This window comes from Arvicanthis niloticus, chromosome 18 (assembly GCF_011762505.2).
Source record: "Arvicanthis niloticus isolate mArvNil1 chromosome 18, mArvNil1.pat.X, whole genome shotgun sequence".
NCBI classification, from domain to species: Eukaryota; Metazoa; Chordata; class Mammalia; order Rodentia; family Muridae; genus Arvicanthis; species Arvicanthis niloticus.
Genome location: NC_047675.1, coordinates 6,374,667 through 6,401,209, shown reverse-complemented (window position 1 = coordinate 6,401,209; position 26,543 = coordinate 6,374,667). Strand labels below are relative to the sequence as shown.

The 26,543-nt window shown below is 41.8% G+C and overlaps 1 protein-coding gene across 1 annotated transcript in view; it reads right to left on the bottom strand.

Annotated features, from left to right (window-relative positions):
- Nucleotides 1-13,623: 13,623 nt before the first annotated feature.
- Ttc29 (tetratricopeptide repeat domain 29) overlaps nt 13,624-26,543 on the bottom strand; it is a 193,597-nt gene continuing 180,677 nt past the window's right edge. Inside the window, exons 11-12 of the mRNA XM_034522949.2 lie at nt 15,000-15,066; nt 13,624-14,296 (exon numbers count right to left, since the gene is read on the bottom strand). Of these exons, the coding sequence (XP_034378840.1) occupies nt 14,278-14,296; nt 15,000-15,066 (86 nt within the window). The 3' untranslated portion in view covers nt 13,624-14,277. The remainder of the gene's footprint in view (nt 14,297-14,999; nt 15,067-26,543) is intronic.

Below are 26,543 nucleotides of genomic sequence, written 5' to 3'. Positions count from 1 at the left end.
AAAATGCATTTGGAGGCTGATGAGATGTCTCAGTGGGTAAAGGCAGTTGCCAAGAAGCCTAACCTTGAACTTAGCTACTGGATTCTCACACCCCCCAAAAAAGAGAAGAGACTCCTAAAAGTTGTTCTCTGAGCTCCACAGAAACTCTGTGGCACTGCCTCCTGTCCCCAGTAAATAAAATGTTACATAAAAACATCTTTAAAAAGCATGTAATCATTGGGAAACAGTTTGAGCAGTTTGGTGTTAACACAAATACTGACTCTTGCTGTGCTCATTTGTGTGTGTGTGTGTGTGTGTGTGTGTGTGTGTACATACCTAGGGCTCCATTCAGTCTAAACACATACTCTGCCACTGTTTAGCACCCAACACGGAAACCCACCACTGGTACCTCTGTTCATGGCCTGCTTCAGTAGAACACAGGCTAAGAAACTTGAGCTGTGAAGTCCAGAACATAGGCACCCGCCTTCTTCATGCTGTTCAAATGCTTACAGTGAGCCATCATGCAGATTATTTTCTACTGATTTGGAGAAATGGGATGGTGAAGTTCTGAAAACACAAAATTGTAACAACTTACAAAAGTGATGGTATGAAGTTTATTGGCCTTTTCAATGTGTTACAAAAATTTAAAGACCTGATAAAATGATTGTGAAACCTAGCGTATATTCACATTGGTGTCTTCATCTCAGCCTCCCATAATTCCACTTGAGATTGTTGACTGTATCACCTTCATTGTTCCCTTGTGCAAACACAGCAATGGGATCACAGGTTCTATTCATCTTTTATCATGCAAAGAAGAGCATGCAGTCTTCGCTCATTTGTGTTGAAGTAATTATTTTAAAAACGGCCACCAGTCAAGCTGACTATCTATGCTGTGGCGGCTCTGCCTAGCTCAGCTGCCATGTTCTGTGGCCAGAGGCACGTGTGCGCCGCAGCTAGAAATGGCCAGCCAGAAACACCAGCCTTGCCATCCACAAGACGCCAGTGTGGGAGATGGCTCCACAAGGCTGGGCATTGCCTAGACTATCCTGCCATCCATTTGGGCCCTGTAAGAAAATGAGACTCTAATGCTTAAATATTAATCAAAGGCTTTATATATTTAGTAATGCTCAATAACAATATGCCCATACAAAGAGAGATGTTTCCCAATTAGCTAACCTAAATAAAAGTTGTTACCTGCAACTGCTCTCCATACCTGCGTGGCTCTCGAGGGCTCCTACATCTCCCTCTCCCTAGCTCCCCCTCTTCCTTTTCCTCTCCTTACTCCTCCTCTTCCTCTCCTTACTTCTCCCACCTTAGCTCCTCCTGCAATTTGTGCTGCCTCAGTCTGCATGCATGTGCATGTGTGCAGGTGGCTACAGAGGTCAGAACAACGAATTCAGGGATCTCCCCAAGCAGGAGCTACAGGCACTTGTGAGCTGCCTGGCTTGTGTGTTGAGGAAACAACTGGAATCCTCTGGAAGAGCCTCTAAAATCCTAAATCAAGGTGCTGGCTAGTGAACACCTGGTTCCTAGACATCTGTTCTTAAATGATGGGAAGCAGAAGGAAGGGGAATTATGTCTGAAGTTTCTCATGTAAGGCACTACTCCTACCCAGGAGAACATGGTCCTTTTGTCACAGTCTCCTCTTAAAGGCCTTGCATCTAATTACAGTGCTGCTCAAGCTTATAAATGTTAAAGAGGATGCAAGCATCCAAGCACAGCACAAACTATGACATCACTCCTCACGCACTTGTTTTTTCCTTGTGATCAGTGGATCCTGGTCAAGTTTCCAAATAAGTTTGCAAGGTCATCCTCATTCTCGTCTTTATCACCTTTTCCTGTATTTTCTTTCCTTCTGCCCCTCCCCCATTTTTGTATATTATTGTGTAGAAAGCCATTGTGTAAATTTACTACTACTTATTTAACACATTTTCTCACAGTGTATACTGAGACTGCTTCTAAACTTTGAATCTATTTAAAATATTGTAATGTGAACCAATATGTGTGGAATTTTTCATTTCTGCAGGCTCATTTATAACATGCATACTTGGACTAAAGCCAAAACAGAGCCAGGGTTTTTACATGAGTAACTTTGGAAATAGATAGTAAAACATACCCTTTAGTTACAGAATATTTGAAGCTGTTTCTAGTTAGGGTGTGGCCCAGCCCTTGGCACACACTTTTAATCCTTCTTGCTGGAATACAGACAAGCCGTTAATAGTCAGTCACCTTTAATCCCAAATGATGAAGGGAAAGTTAAAATCACCTGTGTTTAAAAGTGATGTCTAGTTGAGTGGCAGACAAAGTGATGAATCAGAGAAAGATCTGACAGACTAGGATATGCTCAACTCTCATTATTGGAGAGCCTCTTGATTGCAGGAGCGAAAGACCTCGAGCCCGGAAAATGGCGCTGCTTATATAGGCTTAGGAGTGGCATGGCTGCACAGGATTGGCTCCCCTTACAGTATCTCATTTGCTTGCCCCAAGATGGGCAGTGACTTGGCGCGTTAACCCTTTTGCACATGCGCACATTGATTGTTCGCGCCGCCTCAGGTTGCGATCAGCGCCATCTTGCAATGGACGCTGATCTGCGGCCTCCCACAGAAAACATTCTAGGCCTAGAGAAGATTGTATGGAGTCTAGAAACTTCCAGGACTAGGCCTAGGTTAGCAGACTGAGGCAGTGAGCTTCAGAAAAAACAATTAAATCAGGTGAATTGTTGGGGTCTGAGAGTCGCTTGACAAACTAGACATCTCTGTCAGTCAGACAGGGATGGTTTATTGAATGCCCACCCTAATACTGATCAGATCAGGGACAACAAACATTTCTCAGGACAGGCTTATAAAGGAAAAAACCCACAAACCCCACAATGAGCTCATATACAGGTGCAGGAAGTGTTACCTGATGGTCAGCTCTAACTCAAGATATTTTGGCTAGCTAGCTAGAACAGTTCTGACTGACTTTTATTCTGACTGGTCCTAGGTGGAGCTTATGGTTGTGGAACATTTTTTTAAAGATCATCAAACCTCAGAACATACAGAACATAACAGGGTGTGTGGTCAGCATGACCCTGCTCTGAGTCATGTTATTTTTCTGTGTCAATGACTGACAGGCATGTTACAGCAACAATATGAAATAGTTGGCAGGCCTGGAACAAAATGGCTACAGCTATGCGGGGTGGGGGGAGATTTCAAGAGAATAAAAGTGACTTTTACACTTTTCATGAAAGAGGAGGGAACAGGAAATAGTAAAACATTCCCTTCAGGAAACAGAAAGTTACAGGAAGTATTAACAAAAAATTCACAGGTCGATATGTGTTCTAGAGGTTTTCCAGACGTGGCCCTCAGACCCTTAGGCTCCGTAGAGTGACTTTCAGGTAGTTGGTGTGGTCAAGTTCATTTTTACAGGTCTATGAAAATATCAGTGTTATTTACTGTGTTGATACTTGTACCAATGATGCTAAAAGAATAATGGGAAAACCTGGGGCAGACGGCAATATCAGGACAAGCATCTTAAACCACTTGGCGGTGTAGTGGTGAGTGTGGCCGCCTTCCCGGATGTTTGCAGGCAGAACTCTTCCTTGCCTTGTACTCCAGATAATCAAATAAAGAAGCCAGCTACAAAGATACATGAAGAAAATGTGGATTTTGATTAAATCTGAACCCTTGAATTCTCTTCACAGTGTGTGTTGCGTGGTAAAATGTGGGGTCTGCACAGAGTGCCCCGCACCAGGAAACACGCGGCAATCTGAGCTGTATGCTGCACTGATCGTCTTTGTTTCCCGTTTTACTTCAAAGAATGAGGAGCAGAAATGTGCGTGGCAGATGCTTTCTTCAAAATGAACAAAGTGAGCCTGTCACTTCAAGAAAATCAGTTATCTTATTTTTCTCTTGCCAGTAATAATTTGAGTTTTCAAATGAAAAAAAAAAAATCGGAATTTTGGGAAACATTTTTCTTTCATCTTGAGCTTGCAAGCTTCAAAACACTTTCTGATGAGGTTGGTAGTGATATTGTTGAATGCAATTAAAAATATTGTATAAAGAAGCTGGTCAACATTTGAAAGAGCTGCTTAAGTTTTTAAGTCAATATTTTCCGAAGGATCAAGGCTTGATGTGATACAAATCCTCCATGGCTGGGCTGGGGGTGTAGCTCAGCCGCAGAGTGCTTGCTTTCCCACACAGTGTATCATGAGTGTGATCGATTCCCCAGTGCCACATAAACCGAGCGGGCTGCTGAATGTCTGTAATCCTAGCACTCAGGATACAGAGGTGGCAAGATCGGAAGGTCAAGCCATCCTCTGTTACTTAGGGAGTTCTGATCCAGCCTGGGATACACCCTGCTGAAACAAACAAACAAACAAACAAACAAACAAAAAAACATAGCTTGCATGGTTTAAATGCAAAGTAAACGGGAAAAATTTACTGCTGTCGCTACAAACTTTATTTTGCAACCAACCATTTAAAAAAGTATCACTTGGTAAATGTTGAGGCTGTACTGAAGGAGATGGTCAGCAGCACCTGGAAAGCTTTTAAATAACCCAGCTCCCCCAGCTGCCAGCGCTCGCGTCTCCACTGCTAGTGCCCCTGAGGGTGCATTTCTTCACAATAATCCACTGCGAGTAATCCTTTACCGGATCAATTGTAGACAAGTCTGGCCTTGAACTCACAGTCATCCTCCTGTCTCTGAAGGTATTGACTTTTATTATTCTATTTAGGATACACCAGGAAGCACATTTTATTTATTTATTTATTTATTTATTTATTTATTTATTTATTTATTTATGTATTTCGAGACAGGGTTTCTCTGTGTAGCCCTGGCTGTCCTGGAACTCACTCTGTAGACCAGGCTGGCCTCGAACTCAGAAATTCGCCTGTCTCTGACTCCCAAGTGCTGGGATTAAAGGAGTGCACCACCACTGCCCAGCCAGGAAGCACATTTTTGGGGGTTCCTTAGGAGTGCTCTTCCAGTGGGGAACACATTGGGGATGGCTTTGGATGGGTGGGATGATTGCCTGGGATTGCCCTTCAGTGCTGCAAGTGGCAGAGGGTTACAGGCAAGAATAAAGAGTCAGCATCAGTAATGGCAAGGGCAGCCAGAACACTGTCCATGAGGACACTAGCTCACCTCATCTCTCATTGCTTTAGACATGCAAAGTAAACACTGCAGATGAGGATGTAGGTGTGGGTGGATATGGACGCAGCATGAGATCAGATGCCTGGGTGTATGCTTCCTTTTAAAAATATGCCTTTGCATCTCTGTGAGTTTGAGGCCAGCCTAGTCTACAGAGTGAGTTCCAGGACAGCCAGGGTTGTTACACAAAGAAACCTGTCTTGAAAAAACAAAACAAAACAAAACCAAAACAAAATAAAATGACCAAACAATCCTCCCCAAACAACAACAAAGATTCTCCTCAATAAAAAAGGAAAAAGAAGAAAAAAAGAATATGCCTTAATTTTATATTAGTTTCCTGTCTTAGGGTTTTATTGCTGTGAACAGACACCATGACCAAGGCAACTCTTATACAGAACAACATTTAATTGGGGCTGGCTTATATGTTGAGAGGTTCAGTCCATTATCATCAAGGCAGAAGCATGGCAACATCCAGGCAGGCATGGTGCTGGAGAGACTGAGAGTTCTACATCTTTATCTAAAGACTGCTAGAATACTGGCTTCCAGGCAGCTAGGGTAAGGAAGGGTGTTAAAGTCCACACCCACAATGAAACACCTACTCCAACAAGGCCACACCTCCTAATAGTGCCACTCCCTGGCCCAAGGATATTCAAACTATCACATTTCCATGTTGGGATTTTTTTCCCCTTGTTTTTTTTTTTTTTTTTTTTTTTTTTAGATTTATTTTTTATTTTATGTATATGAGTATACTGTTGCTCTTTTAGACATGCCAGAATAGGGCATTGAATCCCATTATAGATGGTTGTGAACCACCATGTGGTTGCTGGGAATTGAACTCAGGACCTCTGGAAGAGCAGTCAGTGCTCTTAACCTCTGAGCCATCTCTCCAGCCCTTTTCCCCTTGTTTTAAAGCTATGGCTTTTGGGAGGCTAACTGGACAAAGGGCTACTTTAGCTGACGTCCATAGACATTTTGTATGATCTGTGGAATAAGTGAAAAGCTCACCATCTACCTGAATCCTTGTTAGCAGCACAACAGAAGCATATGATACACACTGTAGAACTGAATAGTCACTATCAAATAGACATCTGCTCTCTCTGTGTACTTCGTAAGGAAAAACATCAGTATGTTTATAATATTGAAAGTCTATACTGTCTGTTGGAAGAGAAATGCAAGCATTATAAGAATAAAATGCAACAACAATGATTGTGAACACTTATAGCTCGTTATACAAAGTGATATGGCCTTTCAAATTATAAAGGAAGAAGGCAGTAAATTTTTAAAAAAGGCTAACATTCATAGAACAAAAGTTAGGTAACTTAAATATTATTATGTGGGTAGATATTTATACATTAAAAGTAATACAACACACAAATGCAGAAGCATTATCACAATGATTAAACTTAACGCTTGGAGTTCCTGTGAGAACTTCTAGATATTAAAGAAAATAGTTTTTAAAACTGTATCTATAATTTCAGAGAAAATTATTTAATTCTATTTAGTTTATAAGCCCTTCCTCCCTCCCTTCTTTCCCCCTCCCGTCTCAGCAGCCATGGTTGCCTGGGACTCACTGTGTAGAGAACCGTCCGTTTCTGCCTCCCCAGTGCTGGGATTAAAGCTTTTCACCACAGTGCCCAGCTAATTCATGAACCTTTCACTCTAATGGTCTCTTGGATTTTTTTTTTTTCATATTTGGAAGAATGACTATAAAGCAAATGTCAGCTTTGCCCTCTTAGACTTTCCCATGACACTGGATGGTGGCAACCCAGGCCTTTAATTTCAGCACTCAGGTTTGTTCAGCACACAGTACCATTCATGTACGGATGGCCACTTATGTCAATCTAGCTCTACAATGACTGCAGTCTCTGTGAGGTTGGGGTTCCAAGGCAAGTAGGCTACACAGTGAAATCCTGTCTTGGAAAATTTCTTTTCCCTATGTCAAGGAAGCAAATCAAACCATGTACAGCATCATCTGTGATAAATCACCTTTGATCTAGATATTAGACAGAATATAAAGAATAAGAACAGGAAAGGGAAACCAAGAACTCCTACGGCACCATATTCTATCAGCCTCATGACAGAGAGAAAATGGTGGCTACCAGAGGCTGATGTGTGTGTGTGTGCGCCTGTGTGTGCCTGTGTGTGCCTGTGCATGAATGTGTGCATTTGTGTGTGCCTGTGTGTGCAAGTGTGTGTATGAGTGTGTAAGTATGTTTTTATGTGCATGTGTGAGTATGCCTGCACATGAATGTGTGCATTTGTGTGTGTGTGCCTGTGTGTGCAAGTGTGTGTGTGAGTGTGCATGTGTGTGAGTGTGCCTGTGCATGAATGTGTACATTTGTGTGTGTGCCTGTGCATGCAAGTGTGTGTATGTGTGTAAGTATGTTTTTATGTGCATGTGTATGAGTGTGCTTGCACATGAATGTGTGCATTTGTGTGTGTGCAAGTGTGTGTGTGTGCAAGTGTGTGTGTGTGCATGTGTGTGAGTGTGCCTGTGCATGAATGTGTTCATTTGTGTGTGTGTGCCTGTGTGTGCAAGTGTGTGTATGAGTGTGTAAGTATGTATTTATGTGTATGAGTGTGCCTGCACATGAATGTGTGCATGTGTGTGTGCCTGTGTGTGCAAGTATGTGTGTGAGTGTGTGTGCATGTGCATGTGTGTGTGCCTGTGCATGAATGTGTGCATGTGTATGTGCAAATATGTGTGGGTATGGGTGTATATGTGTGTACATGTGTGTGAGTGTGCCTATGTGTGTATGTGCAAGTGTATGTGTGTGTGTATGGGTAAGGTTGGTGACAGTTGGAGTGGGGATGAAGAAGGGATTAGACAGCTATTTGTTAAAGGACACACAATTTCAGTTAAATAAGAGAAATGAGATCAAGAGAAGTATTCTACATTTCGATGCCTATAATTGGGAACAACATGTATACTTGAAAATGGCGAAGTGGGTTGTTTCTTCCATGAAAGAACACACACACTGAAGAGCTTGAAGAGGCCTTTCCACAAGGCACACAGGAGTCAGACAGGGTGTGGTGTCTTATGCATAAACACACTTTCATTTACTAATTCAGGACGAAAAAGATGTTGACATTTACCTGAATAATCCTCTTCTTGAAGAATTTACTAAAAGGTCTATCAAATGAGCCTGGTATGGCTTAGAATATTGTCACTCATTCAGGTTGAGGCAGGAGGATAATGAATTGAAGACCAGCTTGGTCTTCTATTTTTTATTTTATTTATTTATTTTTGGTTTTTCGAGACAGGGTTTCTCTGTGTAGCCCTGGCTGTCCTGGAACTCACTCTGTAGACCAGACTGGCCTTGAACTCAGAAATCCACCTGCCTCTGCCTCCCAAGCGCTGGGATTAAAGGCGTGGGCCACCACTGCCTGGCCAGTTTGATCTTCTAAATAGAGACAAACTCATAAACTTTGAAACAAAACAAAACTCTCAGGTTAGCCTGGAGCTAACTTGTTTTATATATTATTTCTCATAAAACAAGCAATTATCTTTTAAAGATTCTAATTTAATCACAACAAAGATACTTTGACTTTGAGGCTAACAAGAAAGAAATTAAACTAAAAAGGAATGATATTATTAAGACAAAATTATAAAAAAGAATGTCTTCTGAATAGAGACTGGAAAATGTGAATTTCTGTTATGCATTAAAATTATTCTTGTCACATTTGAGAGCTGGAGGCAGAAGAATCTTAGGTTTAAGGCCAACCTGAGATATATATTGAGTTCAAGGCTAGCTTGGGCTACATAATAAAATTCTGTGTGAAAAGCAAATAAATCAACAAATAAACCAGCAATTAACATTCCCCAAATTCTTTTTTTTTGGTTTTTCGAGACAGGGTTTCTCTGTGTAGCCCTGACTGTCCTGGAACTCACTCTGTAGACCAGGCTGGCCTCGAACTCAGAAATCTGCCTGCCTCTGCCTCCCAAGTGCTGGGATTAAAGGCGTGCGCCACCACCGCCCGGCTCCAAATTCTTTATTATGTGTTTTATTTGCTGTTTAGAGCTATTTGCCTTGAGATGCTACGCACAAAACATATGCCTTAAAACAAACAAAAACTCAGTATGTCTGAAGAAAAGTATTTTTTTTAAAAATGACTTATTTGTTTTTATTTTATGTATATGTGTGTTGGATCCCCTGGAAGTGGAGTTATAAACAGTTGTGAGCTGCCATCTGGGTACTGGGAATTTAACCTGGGCCAATGCTCTTAACTGCTGAGCCGTCTCTCCAGGAGCCTAGAAAAAGTAATTTTAAATTAGTTAATTAATTATTAAAAATTTGTTTCGAGAGAGGGCCTAGTCCTAATTGGCTCCATTTTCTAGAAGGACTGACTGAGTGGGAAGATCCTTTCCTGAGTGGGCAGTACCTTCCACCAACAGACGGTATCTACAGAGATCTGAGGAGAAAGCAGTGCTGGTTTTGCCTGCTCTCCTTCACTCCTTGCTGGTGAGCACGTCTACTCTACTGTTTCTACTGCTGCTTGGAACACAGCCTCTTCAGCCTTCCTCCATGAATAGAAGACCAGTGACTTTCCAGGCCTCTAACACCAGATTGGGACTGCTGAGGTGGCCAGCCTAGTGGACTAAGTAGCTACTGGGTTCTTGGTTTCACCAACATGCAGACAGCCATGTTGAACTACCCAACTTGTATCATTCCCACTAATCCAGTAAATCTCCTTTATAATATATAATTGTTACATTAGTTTTGGCTTTCTAGGGAACCTTAATATGCTGTATCTTCACATTTCAACATGTCTTTTCCTAGAAAGTCTTATTTTCATAGTTGTGCCTTAAAGTCAGGGCTGCACACACCCTATACCACTCCACAACTCCAGAGCCGCCTCTTGTCTCTTGTCTCTTGTCTTTCTCAAGAGCTGGGGACAGGCCATGATTGGTAAGCACTTCACCCCTGAAATGAGTGCAGTCTTTTTGCAGCTTGATATGTCCTGTGATGTCTTGGATTTGAAGTGTTTCCCAAGAGCCTATATACTAAATGATTAACCTCAGCCTGGGATTACTATTAGATGTCCTTCCAACCACTGCCACCCACCATCTTTGAGGTAGTTCCTGTCATCCACCTCCTATAGGCTCACTAAGGTTAGACTAGCTGGCCCCAGGGATCCTTCTGTTCCTGGCTCTCTAATGCTGGGAATCCAAGCACACAACACTGCCTGTTTATTTTTACATGGGTTCTGGGAATTGAATTCAGGTTGAATCACCAGCTGAGCCATCTTACTAGACTTAGGCCAGGAAGAAAGAATGAGGTGTTTATAATGTAAATTATTATTAAAGGCTTTACAAAAAGGTAGGGGAATCCTTTGTTGTTTTAAAATTATTTTTGTATGTATTATTTTAAAATATACACACATATTAGCATGCATGCAGAAAAATTTAAAAATACACGTAATAATAAAAATAAATTTCTAGAGATATTCAAAGTTCATAATTGGATTTGGGTCACTAAAACCCTCTTTTTAGAATAAGCATGGCGGTGGACACCTTTAATCTCAGGGAGGCAGAGGCAGGAGAATCTGCCTCTCAGTTTTATTTTTACTATGGTTTTAGTTTTATTTTGTTCTTTGAATGTATACCAATTTGATTACTCTTTCACCGTCACAGTTAGATCCAGCTTTTAGATATTATGAATAAAACGCTACAGATATTCACAGAGAGGTCTCGGTTGTAGGTGTGTGTTTCCATTCCTTCTGTGGAAATCCCTCCAGTTGGGCTTGCTGGGCCACAGATGTGTGCTTAGGTTGTAAGGAACCACTGAAGAGTTTTCAAGCAAAAAGCGTCATTCCGCTTTTGACCCACCACTGTCTGAGCAGTCCAGTCTGTCACGAGTCCTTGTCAGCACTTAGTGTTGTTAACTGTTTGTTTAGCCATCTTAACAGCTCTGGAGCGAGCTTCGCTGTGGTCTGAATGTGCACTTTTCTAATGACTAACAGCGATGCTGCAGAGGTCTTCAGAGGCTTGATTGCCGTAGAGGTATGTTCTGCGCTGAAATGGTACTCAGTGTTTTCCTTTATCCCTTAGATTATGTCTTCTCTTATTATTGGATTATAAAAGGTCTTTATATATTCTCAATCCTAGTTCTTTACCCAACGGGTGTTACAAATGACTTTTTATCAATGTGGGTCATGAGTTTTTCTTCACTTTTTTTTCATTTTATCTTTTCTGTGTTGTTTCTCTTTTCCTTCCTTTTTTCCTCCCTTCCCCTCACTTTTTCTCTCTTACCTTCTTCTGCTTTCTCTCCCCTTCTCTCATGCTCCCTCTCTCCTTCCTTTTCTCCCCTCTCCTTTTTTCTCTCTTTCCTCTCTCATACCTTTGTTGTAATTCTTTTGAATGTATAGATGTGGATTTTTGGATCATATGACAATCATGCACATGCACACGCACACGTGCATGCACATGTGCGCGCGTGCACACACATGCACTCCCCTGCTATACTGTTTTCCCTGATGGTTCTGTCCTATGTCACCAGCCACACACAGGTGGCTAGCTTGACTCCTGTTTCCTGTGTGTTTTACTAGCTCTTGATTTCTTTCTTCTTTGAACCATGTCTATGCATCAATCGTCTTTTTTTTCTATTAGATTATATTTCTCATCATTTCTTTGTTATCTTTATTAAACTATAATTATTATAAAATATTTGTGTTTTTTATGCATATAATCCTTTTGTTGTTGCAATCTTGTCTCCCAATCTGTTGTTGGTCTTTTAATTTTATTTTATTAAAGTTATTTGTTTGTGTCTTTTAAAACAGGGTCTCACACTCATACTCCAGGCTGGCCAATATAGAGCTGGTTGACCTTGAACTTGTAGCTGTCTTCTTGCCTCTGCTCCCTGAGTGCTGGCATAGCAGGTGAGTGTCACCAGGTCAGGTGTAGTAACATTTTCTAATTTGTCACATTTGTAGTAGTTGTTAACCCCATGCCTGGCCTTAGCTTTTTATTTTTATTATTTTTTAGAAAGATCTTTCTTGCGTGGGCTCACAGAGACTGAAATGACATAATCAGGGAGCCTGCGTGGGTTTGACTAGGCCCTCTGCACATATGTGTGCAGCTTGGTCTTCTGGCGTGACTCCTAACAGTGGGAACAGAGACTGTTTCTGACTCTTTCCCTGGTTTTGGGAATCTTTTCCTTCTACTGGGTTGCCTTGTCCATCATGGGGGTGGTGGTGGTGCATAGTCTTATTGCAAGAGGATGCTTGAGACCCCTGGGAGACCTGTTCTTTCATGAAGGGAAAGAGAGGAGGGCTGAGGAGAAGTAGACTAGGGAGAGGAGAAGTAGGCACTGGAGAGGAGGAGGGAGGGAAACTTTAAAACTTTGATCTGAATGTAATATATGAGAGAATAAACATGGAATTAAAACGGAGAAGTGTTTCTCTGTCTGTGACTAGAGGGTTTTCTCTCTCTGTTCAGCAACTACTAGCCTCTGATTTCTTTTTTGAATATTTTCTTTTTAAGATTTACTTATGAGTACACTGTAGCTGACCTCAGACACACCAGAAGAGGGCATCAGACCCCATTACAGATGGTTGTGAGCCACTGTGTGGTTGCTGGCCATTGAACTAAGGACCCCTGGGAAAGCAGCCAGTGCTCTAACTGCTGCTCTCCCCAGCCCTGTCTAGAGTTCTTATACAGATAACCAGGAGTTTCAGTGCATCTACTAAAAAGTCGGCCACTTTTTTTTTTTCCAGACAGGGTCTTGCTATTTGCTAGCTGGAACTCTTTGTGATGAAGTCTTCTTAGGTCTAGAACTCACAGAGACACTCCTGCTTCCCTCCCTGGGTGCTGGGGTCAAAGATCAGACACCACATTTGGCTTACCACCATTTCAAAGTCCCTGCTTTATTATATGTTGAACATTTTAATATAAATCGGTTTTTTTTTTTTCCTGGTTCACCAGTTTGTCAATTTCTAGATAGCAACCCATTTCAATAAAAACAAACAGGACATTTTTGGAAGAAGATGACCCAATCTCTTTGGAAGCTCTAATGTCTGTGACTGCTAACTAAGTTCTCAACACCCTCCCCCTCCCCCTCCCCCTCCCTCCCCCTCCCCCTCCCCCTCCCTCCCCCTCCCCCCTCCCTCCCCCTCCCCCTCCCTCCCCCTCCCCCTCCCCCCCTCCCCCTCTCCCTGGGGGGTGAGGTCTCATTTTAGTGTCCTGTAATTCCCATCCCCCTGTAGGCAGACATCTCGGGCAGACTAAAGAGGGAATTGCATTTAATTCTATTTTTAGGGTGAGAACCAGAAGACAGAGCCCAGAGACTGGGGTGTTCTGGAAATTGGCTCAAGGCCCAGGAGAAACCTCTTCCCTCATTCACCTTAACTAAGTTGCGGCACCGACTTGTCAGTGTCACACTTCTGCTAAACTGATCTCTTCTTGGGCTGATGGGTAGCACCTTTGCACACCTGAACACTCTCTGAACACTACACTGTTCCAGAATTAGTCTCTGCTCTGCAATTGAGAAACGGAAGGAAAATACTCTGACTGCATTGAGAGGGAATAAAGTCTTTATTCTTGGTACTATACTACCTTTATGGAATCACCTGAGGGGCCCCAGAGGTTTCAGAGGTAACCCTCTCAGCCACAGTCTTTCAGTTGCAAGCACACCAGCAAAGGTTCCTGAGACTGAGGATTCCCCATCTGTCTCAACACACAGGGGTAAGTTAGGTTGTGTCCTGTCAGCTAAGCATGCCGTGAATTTAAATTTCTACACATAAAGCAAATTGAGCAGCGTGTAGCAATACAAGCCCAGCCTGCTTGTGGCCCTTTGCATCTGCTGAGGTTTCCCTGGGATTTTATCAGATTATCATGTATTTATTCAGCATGAAAGATTTAACTCGTAAATATTTTGCAATCAGAAACAATTCAGATTAAAACTCCTGGATGTCATGCGTTCTTGTGGAGTAACATGTAGGAGACATTCTAGAGTTTATTTTATGAGTAACTGTTGATCGTTCTAACATTTAAGCTGCACTTCATCTTCATAAACTTGCCATAGTCACGGCAGCACAAAATTCAATAAAAACAACCGTAATCTTTTCTTTATAACTCCCTATCACTTTTTACGTGCTCCTGTCTAATGAGGTCTAAGGCTATGTGCTAAATTTCTTCTTGCTTTCATGTTGAGCCACTTCAGTTTCATGTTATTGATTATCTGGAGATCTGAAATAAAATAAATGATAATATTAACTTTTGCATTGTGATAGAATATATCAAGTATAAAGCAACTCGCTTTGAAAGAGATGTTTGCATCCTCCTGTGTATATAAACATTCCTTAAAGATGAAAATGTCTTGAAAATGTTTCAGAGCAAGCCTGTTTATGGCTTAGGGGCAGTGCCTCACAGTAGCTTAGTGAGTGCCAGGTCACGTGTTATTGCTGCTCGGAATAGACTGTGCTTGGGGATAGGGCAGGTGGCTCAGCACTTGAGAACACTGGCTGCTCTTATAGAGGACGTAGGCTCACAATTGCATGTTACTTCAGTTCTAGAGGATATGATGCCTTCCTCTGGCCTGCTACTCATGGTGTACAGACAGACATCCAGACAAACCACTCACACACAGAAACAAAACCAAAAGAATATAAAAATCGCCAGGTCACGTGTTATTGCTGCTCGGAATAGACTGTGCTTGGGGATAGGGCAGGTGGCTCAGCACTTGAGAACACTGGCTGCTCTTATAGAGGACGTAGGCTCACAATTGCATGTTACTCCAGTTCTAGAGGATACAATGCCTTCCTCCGGCCTGCTACTCATGGTGTACAGACAGATATCCAGACAAACCACTCACACACAGAAACAAAACCAAAAGAATATAAAAATGATAATGTTCAGTATCCCACAAAAGTTGGAATTTAGTGGAAAGTACCTTCTTGTTTCCTCCTGAGCATCTGGGAATTGATATATGTTATCTTCCGTGGCTCTTCTAGACTCTCCTAAAAGAAAAAGAAGAAAACAAGTTCAAAGCTCTATCCTGAATAGTTTCCATTTATTGTGAGCTGATGTCAATCCCACTGAAGGAGAGTGAAGGCCACTGACTCAAGCATTTTGGTCAAATTAAGCTTCACTTTCTTTCAGAAAGGGCGATGCTCCTAGAGTGAGCTTTGAGAAAACAGCCCTGAATGCAGGAGAGATGGTATTTTTTTTTTTTTTTATAATAGCCACAAAAATGCAAAGGTAGGGGGTTCCTGAAGGTTTTTGTTATGTAAGAACTTGTCAGAATATCTCAAAAACGATTTGACAGAGCATCTGAAGGTGAAGGAAAGGTTGTAGAGTGTGGGACATGCCAAATCTAGAAAATGGGTCAAGACATGGTCAAACAAGTTTTACAGAAAACATAAATGAACATATTTTGACCTTGTGACAAGATGGCTTCTCATCTTAAGATGCAGGCAGGGTAGTCCATGACTGAAAATGTCTTTTCAATGAATGCAATTCTTAGCACTTAAATAATAAGGGTGCAGGTATCACTGGGGCAGGTTAGATGGTCCAAAGATGGCCACTGCCCCCATTCGACAGTCCTACAGCATGACCTTGCCAACACCCACCAATAAACACAATCTCATTCCTCTTCTCTTGAACTCAAACTATCCTTCAGATATATATTATATAAAATTATACATATATGTATATGCATACATATGCATCTGTGAATACAGTATAGCTGTCTTCAGACACACCTCAAGAGGGCATCAGATTTCATTACTGATGGTTGTGAGCCACCATGTGGTTGCTGGGAACTGAACTCAGAGCCTCTAGAAGAGCAGGCAGTGCTCTTAACTGCTGAGTCATCTCTCCAGTCCTCCTTCAGGCTTTTAGAAACCAACAGTTTCATTGGAAGTGGCTGTGTGCACGGCTTCCAAGGCTAGCTCAGGAGAGGCCTTGCAGCTTCAACCTGTTTGTCTCAGAATGCTTCTTTCAGAGAAGGCAAGTTCAGCATATGAGATGTTCTTCCACCCTGAGACTGCTTTGCTGGGCACTACGGATGAGTTCCCCAGCGGAGAGTCCCAGATAGGCCCGGCCTCCTCGCTGACTACACAGCTTCAGTGTGAGCTACCAACCCTCCTTTGACCCTTCAAATCACACCATTTGCCATTCTGTGATACAATAACACTGGCTGGGCCATTGTTGGTAAGATGAATTGTTAAGATGATACTCACAACCTGTTAACTTAGAGAGCAATGTAGATTACTCAAATAATGAGGTCAAGTCTGCCTGTGTGTCAGCTGCTTATGTATGTCAGTCGGCTACCTTACGTCCATATTTTTTTCTTTTTCTTTTGACGTGAATCCACTGGGACAAACCTAGAGGGATGCTCCATCCTGTGACAGTTTTCAGGAGGCCCCCAGTTTCCTGTATTCTATTTTCAAATATGGGGAATGTGAAGCGCGGTATACTAATCGTACCCCACTTTCTGTCTTCACCTTTGGGTTTTTGTTTTGAGAGTCCAGAGACCTCTTTTCTCCTGTTCTTGCTGCTGGCTCTGGAGATGAATGTGCGTCTCCACGGGCCACTTTTCCTTTAGCACATTGGTCCTCTCTTTTCCTTTTTAACCCCCTTGTGGTCAGATCGCACAGCCAACCATTCACGTCAGCACGCTCCCTCTATGAGTGGGATGGTTTGTCCTCAGCGTACTTGTGGATCACTGCACTGGGGTGGGAGGGGGGGGCAGCTCCTCAGGTTCCTGATTCCGTGGTTTCTATTCTTTGCTCCCCGAAGCCGCCATATTCCTTGTTCATATGTAGAACTGGCCATTACAAGCTCCTCCCAGTCTCGATCTCTTGCATCTGTGACTTAGCTGCCATTTTCTGGATTTTTTTTCTCTAACTCCAGCCATCCCTCTGCATTCCAGGCTCTGTAGCTCCACCACCTCGTCATTGTTGCTTGGCATTTGCCATCTTCTTTCTCTCCTTTCTTCCTACAGTTTAAGCCCCAAGGCCACTCCCTTGAACTCTGTACCCCTTTCCTGTCCGTTCCACTCCATGACTTGATAGTTCCATGTAGCTGGAGAAAACACATAGCCAGGCAGAGAAGCTCACGTTGAGTTTGTGGGCACAAACAGAAGACTGCTATTGCTCTCAGACCTTCCTATTAAACACTCCTGGTTCGGTTACTCTTTGTCTCTGTTAGACGGCTCTTTGACTCCCCATTTTCTCACCACTCCAGTTGAATATTCATTCTCGTACAGTGACTTATTTTCCAGTTTCATATTGGAAATGTGTCACACTAGGAAGGACATTCTACAGGTTTCGTTACCAGAGTGATCTGCAGAAGCCTAACATGCTGGGGTCTCCCATTACCAGAATAGAGAGACAACCAAGTGAGCTCACAGGACTGATTTAAAGCACATTAGGGGATTCCGGATAGGTGACCTCTACGTTAATTTGTTGGGTCCATCTCTACGGACATTCTATTACCAGGATGTGGCGTATGGAAACTTGCTGGGGAGATTTAGAAACTGTTGGCTGAGGAAGTAGCTGAGGAAGTCTGGAAAGTGCTGCTGACCCATTCATTGTCCTTGCCTCAGGACAGGTGGTGGGACAGCTTCTGAGGCCTGGACTTGCCTGAATTTGCCCAGTTCTTGGAACCAGAGATTTAGGCCTAGTCTTCTTACCTGCCGATTTGAAGCCGGTCATGGAATTAGCTTAGTCTTCTCAAAACAGTATAAGGTTGAGAAACCCTGTCCCAATAGCTCGTGGGTCACGTAGAGTGGTAAGGTTGAAAACCACCACCTCCATGTGTCCATGTGGCTTTGTCATATGAAAAGAATGCTCGTGCAGAATGCTCACTGCCAGGCTAGGGGGAAAATGAATGTCTTAAGCTACTATGCTTTTAGGTTCCCTATAATAGGATCACAGCCTTTCTCATAGCTAATACGCCCTGCTATTCTCTTTGAGGCTGTGTCTCACTGTGTACCCCTGGCTGTCCTTGAACTTTCCTATGTAGACTAGGCTGGTCTTAAACTCAGAGATCTACCTGCCTCAGTCTCCTGAGGCCTGGGATTGAAGGTATGTACCACGATTCCTGGCTGCCTTCTTTTAGATAAGAGCCTCTTTTGGCTTTACAATAGAATGTCTTCCTTGCTCCACAATATATGAAAACACCCAAGTATCCTTCGGCTTATCTCATGCTGAGCTTAATTTTCTAAGATAGGGTTTCAAGCAAGGTGAGCTTCACAGGGCTGGGGTCTCCATCACTACTGAAGCTCTCATTTTTAGTCCTAATCTGGGACTATTCTCAGCCTTGCTATGTAGCCAAGGATGCCCTTTAAGTTCTAATCTTCCTGCTTTGACTTCCCAGGGATTACAGGTGTGTACCACCACAATGGATGGGTTCACACTGTGCTGGGGATTGAACCCAGGGCTTTGTGCATTCTAGGGAAGCACTCCACCAACCGAGTTACATCTCCAGCTCAGGTCTTAGATTTGGCATTCCTTTTAGTGTGGCGAATGCAGTGGTGCCGTGGGCTGCAGAAGTCTTCCTTGGAGTGGTCCAGTTTGTTTTCAGTCTTATGGTATCTATTTCCCAGATGCTGAAGGAAGATGATGTTTACTCTGGGATACTGTCCATGAGAAGAGTAGCTACACATGCTGCTGTCAATAGTCTACTCCTCTTGGCTACAACTACCAGTGGAGCACAAAGATGTTCTATGCCGTCTGTGTTAGGAAGTCTTGACAATGGCTAATTTACATACAGAAACACCCTTATCCTTCAAGTTTTCTGAACATCTGTTCATGTGGACCAAGGTCGAGCACCATAGGACTGGGGACATTTGTTCCTGTCTTGTTCCATTTCTGGAGAAATGAGCACTTCTCTTTGGCTAGCAGTGCAGACATCCTTGGATTCTCTCAAGTGGGCAATGGAAGGTGTGGCTTACAGCATCTTCTGGTAAATTCTGCGACAGAGCAAGGCAGACAGTGTTGAATTGCAGACATCTGATTGTTTTGTCCCTTTTTTTGAAAGCAGTGGTGTATAACTTTCACACTGTGCAGGGCCAGCTATAAATGAGACCTTGAAGACCTGCTCTGTGGATAAGTTTGGACTGAAATGGAAGGGACAATTCCTGGCAGTTTGGTGACTAGATAGGTGAATGAATTTTTAAAATTTTTTTCATGCAAAACATTTTTAGTGGCCATATTCTAGAAAAGGGTAAATCATAACTCATATGTAAAGGTTGTGTCAGGGTTTATAGACTAGACCCTTGATAATGGATTCAACCTTTCCACAACAAATCAAAGGTATTGTTGTATGCTCACATGAATATACAATAGTCATTACCTTAAATTTAAAACTCACTGTAGGCGGCAAACCCAGAGAGTAGGATGTGAAGGCTGTATTGTATCAGTGTGGTATGCAGAGAATTTCTTTGTGCCGGTTTTGCCCGGTTGAAATATATGCTGCGGTTCAGAGCTAAAGGGATTACTTTTGAATAGTCATCGCAGAGCTTGATTACATTCGTCTATCATATTTAGCCGGACCCTGCAGGCTATTATCCCATTAGCTGGCCTGGCCCTGCCATTGTCAAAAAGTTGATCACCTGATGTTAAAAGACCATGCTTTCTGTTGACCTTATCAAAATGCTTCATCAAAAGGTTTTGTTAAAAGAACTTAGATTATGTGTTATGTAGCAGATTAAGGGCATATTCTATGTATAAAAATCCCCCCCCCCAATCTCTGAAAGGAACATGTACCTCTGTCATTGCTGAAGATAAGATTTTTATTTTATTTTATTTTATTTTATTTTTGTCTGTCAGCACATTTTATTTGAAAGCACAGACTTAATTTCAGGAGACATGACACTGCGTTTTCACCGTTAGTAAAGTCTCAGAAATGGATTTTTAGAAAGGAGTCCTTTTCTTTCCCAACATGCACTTATCTCACACAACATCAACACAGTAAAAATAAGCTGGTTCATCAGTGGTGGCAGTGAATCCATGATGCTGTGATGGCAACACGATTTCTCAACACAATTTCCCTGGAGAACAGACTTGCCTTGTATTTTGAGAAATATATGTAGAAACTGAAAAAAGTACCACCCATATTTGGTAATCAGAAAATGACTTCGAATAAATATATAGACTTCTATCTGTTTATTCCTTCTTTAATAGACGTATATCTTCAGTTATTTTATCAGCACAGTTAAATGATTTTAATGAAATAAATATATATTTTATTAAATTAGAATCCCACCATCAGTATAAGGCACATTTTGGCTGGGCAGTGGTGGTGCACGCCTTTAATCCCAGCACTTGGGAGGCAGAGGCAGGAGGATTTCTGAGTTCCAGGCCAGCCTGGTCTGCAGAGTGAGTTTCAGGACAGCCAGAGCTACACAGAGAAACCCTGTCTTGGAAAAAAAAATAAGGCACATTTTGATAAGCTCGACTTTTAGCATATTTTATTATGAATTATCTACTAGTAAGTAATAAAACAAATAGATCTTTAAAAAATATTGAGAATACAGTTTTAGTATTTAAAATAACATAAATACATTTTAAAAATTGGGATCATATTTAAAAAGCTGACTTCTAGTAACAGAGACAGCTGGGGAAGCATCACATGAACAACTGTGCCTTGAACTATGATCTCAGAGCTGGTGCTGGTTTGACACACTTGCAGATCTCCCTTGTAACTGATGGTGTGAAATGGCTGGTCAGGGATTCAGGCTATGATCCTGGAACACAGCCGTGTACTCATTTTGGCCCCTTCGCATTGTTCTCTAATCAAAAGAACTTCTCAGCACAAAGAAGTTCCAAACATGTCTTTTTTTTCTTTTCTTTCTTTCTTTTTTTTGCATTCTAACTTGACGTTCATGAAAGAGAAGTGGTGGTCAGTTAGAAAGGAAGAGATAAAGGCAGGGTTCAGGATTGACCCAGGAATATCAAGGGCCCTATGTATAACAAATAAGTATGTATAATATAATAAATATGTTAAGCAAATAAAGATACAACCTTCTTATCACCCCTAGGGCTGACCAGTAAAAGGAGAGATTGAGAGACAAAGACTTAGAAAAAGGATCACCTGAGAGAACACAGAAGGAACAGTTATAAATGAGCAGAAGTGGGGCATCCTAGGCTAACAGCAGCCAATTACCCTTTCTCCTGACTCCCCTCTCTTGAAAAAAAAAAACCACATCAGAATAAGATGTAAAACAAATGATTTTTGAAGACATTGGTTATCAAGAACAAAACCAGTGATCACTGATTGGCAGGGCATGAGCAACAGATTCTTTCTTTGAGTAAGTTTTCAGGCTTCAAGTTGAGAGAAGGAAAATCCAGGAGCCCAGCATAGCTCCTAAGTTAAAGAGATATATGGTCTTTTGAGTCAGGGGATACCAAGTCAACTGGAGTTTGTAACCACTGCTGCAGTGTGCTAAAAGTCAGTGTGTCCTCAGATATCTGAGACAAAGCCTACTCAAGATGAAGGACTTAATGGGTTGGATCTTTGGGAGGCAATTACACCATGAGGGTAGAACCCACAAGGATAGCTTAGCACACTTGTAACTAAAGACAGGAGACAGATGTGAAGTTACAGCCAGGCCATTTGCAAACCAGTGAAAGATGTTCAGCAGAAATTGACTATGCTAGCACTCTGACTTTAGACCTCTTAACTTTCAAATTTTAGAAAAAAAAACCACATTATATTACATTATATTATATCATATTACATTATATGCTTATGAGACTAAGGCCCTCTGTAACATGGCAGCCAAAACAAACTGAGACAAGGGCACCAGCAAGGAAGAGTCAGAGAAGAGAAGTCTGGAGATCTGTATGGATAAGTGAAATCTCAACTATTTACCCAAGTACAAATCAGAGCTTTAATCTGAGGCCAGAAAGAAAACACCGTGTGAATACAGAATGAAACATAAAGTGTCCACAGAGAGATGGGACTCTTCTCTGCTATTAGCAGCCATACCAGGAAAGTTTCCCAGGATGCTGGGTCTTGCTTCATTGTGGAAGCAACACTAGACCTCATTCTGACCTTATGTTACAGATCACAAAAGTAAGATCTTTAAGACCAAACTGCTCCCAGGTAACTTTACTGCATCAGGCCAAAGCTCAGAAATATTTATGGGAATAGAAAACTACATGACACCAAAAAGGGGGTTAATGTTTGCAAATGTCTGGGATCCAGGAAAAACTTACAAGACAGACAGATAAATTACCCACATTGATTCCATCTTTAGGGTTAGGGGGAGAGGCATTTAAGATGGTCACTGTAATTATATTTTAAACACTCAGAGTGCTTAGAAATACAGAATGTACAAAAGAAAATGTTAATGAATGGGAAGACAGAATGCCAGAAACTACTTGAAGAGAGGTAAATAGTTACTTATTTTATACGCTGTAGGACAAGCTCAAGCAGCCTAATAGAACTGTTTCTGCCTGTCCAAGTGAATTTATTCTATAAAACCTTAAGGCCTAGGTAACTGCTATTTGTCTAGCCTGCCATTTTGTGCTGTTACTAGGAAACTTTTTCATGCTCTAAATGATTGCAGATTCTGTTATGTTCTGTGCTTTGATGTTGAAAACCAATCATAATAGAGGTCAGTTAAAACTGCTTTGTATGGTTAGTTATAGTAAGCTTTATGTCTGAAGTCTTTTCTTTTAATATTTTTAAATGGTAGTTGATCACTGACAACTGAAACAATACAAGGTAAGTAGTATTGTGTTGTGGCCCGAGCTGCCCCACAGTTGGGGGCCAGAAATGTTGAGAACTGTACTACCCCACGTTTGGGGGCCAAAATGTCTCGGACCGCTCTGTCAATGTTGGAACCCGTACTGCCAAAAGCCTTGGGGGTTAAATTGTTAGAGCCCACACTGCCCCAGACTGCTCCGGTCTGCGGGTTGGGGTTCGGCAAGAGAGAGAGTGAGGACGGATGCAAAGAATGGAGACCAGACAGAGTGTGATTCAATCCCGCTTATTCTTCAGTCTCTCTTCCTAGTCCAAGTCCCAAGTCTTGAGTTCCTAGTCCCTAGTTCCTAGTCCCTAGTTCCTCCAAGTTCCAAGTTACTTCTTCCAAGTGCTAAGTGCCCAATAACTAATTCCAAGTTCTTCCTCCAAGTGCCTAGTGCCTAATAATCCTTCTTCCGAGTTCTCTAGTCCAAGTGTCTTCTTCCTCAATGCCTAATCCTACTCCGAGTTGTACTCTCTAACCTAATTCCTAGTTCCAAGTTGTACTTCCTGAGTGCCTAATAATCTGTTGTTTTCTTCTGTCTGCCTCCCGCCTTTTATGTCTCACTTCTAAGCCACGCCTCTAAGTCATGCCTTTAGGCCTTGTCTCTAAATCTGATCTCTAAGTCAGCCCTTAAGTCTCGGCTCTAAATCACAGCTTTAAGTCTCACACACCCAAGGGAAAATCCTGGGTATCTAAAGCAAGATGTTATCAGAGTGTGCTCAGCTGTTGTAGGCTGATGTAATCAAGTCTCTTATCTGGGTATATGGCTCAAGATGGCTGCAAGGATGATAGCTGCCTTCTGTCGGCTCCCCATAGTACTGTACACACTGTTGGAATTCTGGAAGGAGATGGAAGGATACTTGAAAAATATTTTAAGAAATAACAACTGAAAATTTTACAGGATAGATGAACTTCATAGATACATAGATCTAAGAAGGTCATCAGAAAGAAAAAAAGAAAAAAAAAATGTAAAAAGGAAAGTTTTGTCTGACTTAGAATTCTATCCCCAGTGAAAAAAACATTCAAAAAAAGAAGCTTGAGAAAGGACCTTTCAGATGGATAACAGCTGAAGCTATCCATCTCCAGCAGACCTGCCCCACCAAAGACAATAAGGTCCCCAAGTGGATGGAGCATGGTGACCAATGGAAATCTTATTCTGGACAGAGAACTGATAAGTGCCAGAAAGGCTGAGTACAAGAGAGATTACAAAAGGAGTTTTAAATGGCTCAGTTGGTAAAGTGAGGGGCTGAATTTGTATCCCCAGCCCCCATATAAAAATCTGTTTTTAGTGTTGTGTCCCAGTAAACCCAGTGATAGGAAGACAGAGAGGTGGATCTCTGGAGCTCTCTGGCCAGATAGCCATAGTGCATGTATGAGCTCTAGGTTCAATGTATGCATGGAATGTTTATGCACACAGACACACATGTATGCACACACACATATGCATACAGACACACATGCATGCACACACACATGCACACAGACACACATGCATGCACACACACACATATGCATACAGACACACATGCATGCACACACACATGCACACAGACACACATGCATGCACACATGCACACACACATGCACACAGACACACATGCACGTGCACACACCCCCTAAATGCATACATGTGCATATACAAATAAGTATACACATATATTGTACACAATAAGGTGTTAGATTTGTAACAGACATAAACGTCAAAAGCCCAAGAAGAGTAGTGCCAAAGTGCGGGGTGGGGAGAAACACAAATTTGATTGCACAACCTGGATCCATGGAAAATATCACATGTGTGGTTGTTATGACTTTTGTTTCTACACTTTAGCTTAGACATTTCAGCTACTTTGGCTAAAAAATATTTGCAAATTAACATTCTTCAGATCTGAAAATGAGAAACTCTGTCTGTAGTTGAAACATTGATTTGAAAATTCATGTGTTTTCTATATTTCCCCAAAGTTCAAGAATGAGTGAATGAAATTCAAAGCAAGGATTGTTTCATTTTTATTCATAATTTTCCCTGGACAAATTGTGGGAAGTGTGATCCACTTAGTATAAGGTCAAGCATTACTAGCTACAATTACATCTCTTTCTGGTTTCATTATGAAACAACAGAAGTTGGAAAACACATAAATCCCATGGTTGTGCTTTCCCAAATAGGCTATTTTAGAATAAAATATTATTTAGGAGATTTTTTTCAGCAGCTACTTACTAGAGTTATGAATGACTAAAATACAGTAAATTTACACAGCCTGATGAGTTTGGAAACTAGTGGGCAGCTGAAACCATTAACACAGTTTATGCATAAACACATCCATCAAACAGATGTTGTCTTAAATGAATAATCCAGAGATGTAAAATAAAGTTTTTGCAAAAACTGAATATCCCAATAGGCAGCAAGATCTTCAGAGAAAGGCTGCTACACACACAGTCTCTAGTCCCAGTATAAGAAGTCAGGTAAATATGGATCTCAGAAGCAGCCAAGTGGTTCTTGGAAATATCCTTTTGTTTGAAAACCGAAATGATTTTTCTACCAAAACTAAGAGTCAAAATTTTATGATTCCTATTTATTTACTTATTAGAATTATTTATTTATTTTATGTATCTGAGTACACGGTAGCTGTCTTCAGCTATATGTTTGCTGGGAATTGAACTCAGGACCTCTGGAAGAGTAGTCAGTGTTCTTAACCACTGAGCCATCTCTCCAGCCCCATCTCTTTATTTATATATATTTTTATAAGAATGAATGAGTCCATGTAAAGCAATGCCTATGATAAGTTAAATTATAAAGAAAACCTATTGTCCAGGCAGTGCATATTATCTGCAGTCTAAAGGAGTGGTTCTCAACCTTCCTGCTGCAGTGATCCTTTAGTACAGTTCTCATGTTGTGGTGACACCAACCCCATAAAACTATTTTTGTTGCTACTCATAATTGCAATTTTGTTATTGTTATGAATCCTAATGTGAATATCTGTGTTTTCCGATAGTCTTAGGTGACCCCTATGAGATGGTTGTCCAACCCCCAAAGGGGTCACAGCAGCTTGAGAACCGCTGATCAAAAGTGTGGCCTCCAAATAGGCAGTGTCATTTTACCTGGAGCTTTTTAGCTGCAGAATTTCAGAGCAGGGGATGTGGCTCAGTTGACAAAGTGCTTGCCCAGCGTACAGGAAGTCCCACAGTAATCACGCATTCAGGGGCACACCTGCAGTCCCAGCACTTGGGAGGTGGGCTCAAAAGGCACAGGAATTGAAAGTCATTCTTGTTGATCAAGAGTTCAAGGTTAGCCAGGGATATATTAGACCCCATTGCAAACAAACAAACAAACAAACAAACAAACAGAGGAAATTCTCAGAACCTTTTTTTTTTTTTTTTTTTTTTTTTTTTTTGGTTTTTCTAGACAGGGTTTTTCTGTGTAGCCCTGGCTGTCCTGGAACTCACTCTGTAGACCAGGCTGGCTTCGAACTCGGAAATCCGCCTGCCTCTGCCTCCCAAGTGCTGGGATTAAAGGCATGTGCCACCACCGCCCGGCTCAGAACCCAATTTCTATGCAGCAAATCAGTACAGCATCCTAAGACAGTCAATCAGCAACTTCATGTTTGAGAATCATTATTTTACACAACCTTGCTCTCAACTGCTTAACACCGGGGGGTGGGGGTGGGGAAGAGTAGCCTGCTCAGTAAAAGACACAGAAATAGATGTAGGAGTCCCAGTATGCTTTGAGAACATAGGTGATAATGA